This window comes from Psammomys obesus, unplaced genomic scaffold, assembly GCF_907164565.1.
Source record: "Psammomys obesus unplaced genomic scaffold, mPsaObe1.curated_primary_1811, whole genome shotgun sequence".
Lineage (NCBI taxonomy): Eukaryota > Metazoa > Chordata > Mammalia > Rodentia > Muridae > Psammomys > Psammomys obesus.
In genome coordinates, this window is record NW_026585587.1 from 6520942 (window position 1) to 6525092 (window position 4151).

At 50.9% G+C, this 4151-nt stretch overlaps 1 protein-coding gene across 2 annotated transcripts in view; it reads left to right on the forward strand.

Annotated features, from left to right (window-relative positions):
- Cnih3 (cornichon family AMPA receptor auxiliary protein 3) overlaps positions 1-2590 on the forward strand; it is a 70645-nt gene extending 68055 nt beyond the window's left edge. For both annotated transcript variants that reach the window (XM_055609356.1, XM_055609367.1), the window contains one exon: positions 1015-2590. In XM_055609356.1, the coding sequence (XP_055465331.1) occupies positions 1015-1042 (28 nt within the window). In that variant the 3' untranslated portion in view covers positions 1043-2590. The remainder of the gene's footprint in view (positions 1-1014) is intronic.
- The last annotated feature ends 1561 nt before the right edge of the window (positions 2591-4151 follow it).

The window sequence follows — 4151 nt, forward strand, 5'->3', positions numbered from 1 at the left end:
CACACACACACACACACACACACACACACACACACACACACACACACCCCTTATTTCCCTGCACTGAGAAGAGTGCTTGAGGCACAGTAGGTTCATTTAATACCAGATAAAAGAGTTACAGTGAGTTAAACAGGATTATGCGCAGTTTGGCACAGTCCGCAGCGGACAGAGGACTGGCTTTGGGGTTAGAACGTGGTTCATCTGTTTAGCTGCAGACCTGAGCGGTCGGGCCTCGGCACATGTGCTGTGCTGGCTCCAGAAAGGGGGCTCCAGCCACTCAGAGGGGCTCGCTGGCTTCTCAGCTGTGCGGGGTTAGAGGGAAAATAGTTTAGATTCTTTCACTTGGTTTTGCTCCTTAGACATCTTGTTAGAGTGAGGGGTCTCTAACATCAGAAGATTTGTTTTCTTCTTCTTCTAAATATATACAGCCGTAGACTGCAGTTCTGGTCAACTCAATAGCCCCACAAAATTATCCTGAGGTCCCTGCCAGCCCTGCTTGGTCACTCTTAAACCCCTAAAGCAGGAAGTTTGAGGACCAATACCCAGTTAAGAATCCCTTACATCACCTGCCCTGAGGACTGTGCTCATGTACCCACACTGGCCCCGGTGACAGCCATCTTCATCCTGACCCCTGGCACTGACCCATTACGTAGCATCACTGGGAGGCCTCTGGACACCACCATCAGGTGAGCATGTGGCAGCAGCTGGTATGAAGAAACTTCTCTGCCCGTGCCCGGCAGGCAGCTGGCCTGTAATCACAGGAACAGTGCTGAGCGGCGGTGCTCATCCCAGTGAGCGTGTGCATAGGCATCCACAGACAATCTACCTTTCAGGACCCACGGTATGCCGTCCTAACACTCATTGACGCACTGTGGGCTGTAGCACAAGGTCGGTGAGTCGGAGCTCACAGAGACAGGGATGAGGTGAATCCACAGGCCCCAGCCTTGGAAGGGGGCTGTCGAGAGCCACGGGCCCCTGCTGACATCTGTTTTTCCCATTTCTGTCTGCATTCAGCATGATCTACACCTTAGTGAGCTCCTAACTCGGACCCTGACGACGGAGAGGCCGAGGCTGGGGATCGCCGAGGCTGTGGGAGAGAGAGAAAGCAGACGGGGATGATGCAGACACCCAGCTGGCAGAGACTGAATGGAAGGAACGAGAGTCACACAGCAGACAGGGCCACGTTGCCCATGTACCTCTGTTGTTGCTGTGTGCTGCTGCCTCCCTGTTCGCACCCCACACGGGTTGCAGAGCTCCTCTGATCATCCGGGGTGCCGGCTTGCAGCCGCTGAAACCCGAGGCCTCTGGAGATGTAGTTGTGGCTTCCACGTCACTGAGCAGCAGTACCTTGCAAGTCCCCCCGGAGGGCCTGTCCGGATGGTGGGAAGGAGGCCGGAAGCCGGAAGGTGTCAACCAAGGGACAGAATGGCTCAGGGCCAAGGCCAGGTCTCCAGGAATGGCAGAGACCCTCCAGGACACCGTGGGCTACCCAAGACTCTTGTTCTATGTTTTCCAGAGTTGTGGTCAAATGCTTTGCTCAGTGCAAGGCCAAAAGCTGTGGGGCCTGCCCTGAGCCTGCTGTCATGTCACTTTTAGGGTCTGTTTGTGTCTGAGCTCAAGCAGTGGCTTCCCGAGCTCGGTGCGGGCAGCAAGTCACATCCAGTGTGACCTGGGGAGGGGGGAGTGGGAGAAAATGGCTTTTTAAAATGTTGTCAACGTGTCCCAGGTGTGAGTTCTTCACCATCCCAAGATGTATTCAGCCACTGCACCAAAAATCCTTCAGTCATGACATGCCGATCAGCTGGCTGGCGTGAGCCAAGCCATCAAAACCTCAAAACAGTTTGAAGCCCAGAAGCAGAGGGCCGCTCTGTATGTGGCGACGGATGGCCAGGAAGTGAGACAACACAATTATCGCTTCAGCTGATGCTTCCAGCCTTCCTTTGTGCTTTTCAGTTCAGTGTGGGGACATCCGCTTATTCAGAATCTTCCACTTGGCTTTTGCTTCTTTTTTGGGGTGGGAGTTGTGTGAGGGGGTGTAAGTAGTGACAAGGCTGAGCTCTTTATGATGCTTAAATTGGGCACAATGATTTGACCCGATTCCCCAAACCTCTTTGCTTTCTACCATTAACACACACACACACACTATTTATATACACACCAATTCCCATCTGAGTTCTGTGACTCAGGTTTTTGAATGGTGTTTGTGTAACACGTTGTGTTCTATGTTTAAAATGCAGCAACAACTTCAGCGGCTCACCTCACCGGCTCTCCCCCTTCAACCCATCCCGGGCTGGATGTGTCTCCAGATGGTTGGCAAACTAGTAGGTAGAAAAGCAGTTTCAAAAAGATACCGGGTTTCTAAAAATTCTACAGAAAACAAAATAGGGAGGAAAAAAGAAAATAAAATTTGCAAGAAAGAACAAAAACAGAATGCAGCTTCCCCGAGGGGCCAGCGGTATAAAGCCAGAGCCTTTGCAGCTGGGTTTGGGGGGCTCCTTCCCTCGGCAGGAGCGCTGGCTACTGCTGGGGAACTTGTGGAGGCCTCAGCTGGGTACTGATCCCAGGGTGCCTACTTACCACCAACGAGCAAAATGGCGTCTGGGTGGCAGGTGCAAGGCTAATTCCATCATCATCTTACAGAAACCCAATTGACACGGAGAAGGTGAGGAAGGGGTCTGGCTGCCTCTCGCCTCCGGTCTGCTTTCACTTCGCCTTCTTCCAGAGGGGTTTGAAGCAGCTTCTGGCGGGAGACACCAGTATCAAAGGTGGTGACTGTGCAATCAGGGAAATTCAGATCTACAAAGGAGGTCTGTATCACACACCAGCTTCCTGAGTGGTCCATCTGACAGCATCCCTGAGCAGTAAATGGTACCAGCTCATACCACAGTGCTTTATATTGTATAGACTGCTTTCCTGGCACACTGGGCCCTCCACACAGTCCTGTTTTATTTTAGTTTTCTCAGTTTCAAAATGAGGGACTTAGAGAAACTGCCTATGAACCTGGTGTCTGACTTTTTAAGAGAACGTGCCTTTTCTGTGCCCCCCTGTAACTTGGGGTCCTGTTAAAGTTCAGTGGCCAGCATTGACTTTTATGGGAAAAGATTTTAAAGCATAGAGCTTTAGAGAAAGCATTTGGAGGCATGAATTTCTTTAAAGGGGGAGGGTGAGAGATTCTTCCTTTAGTCCTTGAAAATCCTTAAAAACTGCTGGTGTTTCTTGGGCATTTCTTACCTTTACGGAAGAAAAACATTCAAAAATTTTACCTGTCAGCAGTTGTGATTGGAAAAATGAGTCCAAGTGATCTCATGGGAGTCACAGCAAATTTTCAGTTCCCCAGGAGAGGCTCATTTTTCTGATGATAGAAATAAGCAGGATGGAGCCAGGTGCCACGGTAAAGGAGAAGAGCCACCCTTGATGCACACAGCTGGTCAGAGGCCTGGCTTTAAAACCACGCAGACCTCTTCCCATGTGATTTTGCTTGCATGGCGAACTTTGCCTCCCATCGTGTGCCTCGTGGAAGGAAGGAGAGAGCAAGGTAGGAGAAACTTTCAGAGCTTCAAAAATATAAAGGAAATGTTTTTGGCAAGCAAGTTAGAACCCATGTATCATAGGTCAGCGTACTCCAGGGGCATGGCCTATGCCTGAGCTGGCCTGGAGTGTGGGCCCTGTTTCCCTGCTGGATCCTGTGTGGCTGTGCTGTGTGTGACCTGGGTGGTGGACAGCCACAAGGTCACATTTCCCTTTGCTGAGGTGAAGAAGAAAGACAGGCTCTGCCCTGGCTTGCTGTAAAGTCGGCTGAGCCTGGTAACGGTGAGCACTCTGCATCAGAAATTCTGCCCTGCTGCGTACACTCTCCCAAATGCCCAGGCTTCCTGCCAAACATTCGTTATGCATCTCTCTCTCAGTCCTCACAGTGACATCGTGAGGCAGGAACTATGTCTTTAATTGCTAGTCGTAAGCTTTGGTACAAAACTTACAGAGGTCAAAAGCCCAAGCCAGTGTCACATTTGCTAAGTTGCCAACCTGAGTCTTTTTGCTTCTGGGACCTCGGCATTATTTTGAGAATAAATGTATCCTCAAGGGCGTGATGCAGTGTGGGAAGGGTGATGAGAAAGAACAAGGAAAGGCACCGAGGACGGACAGGACAGGAG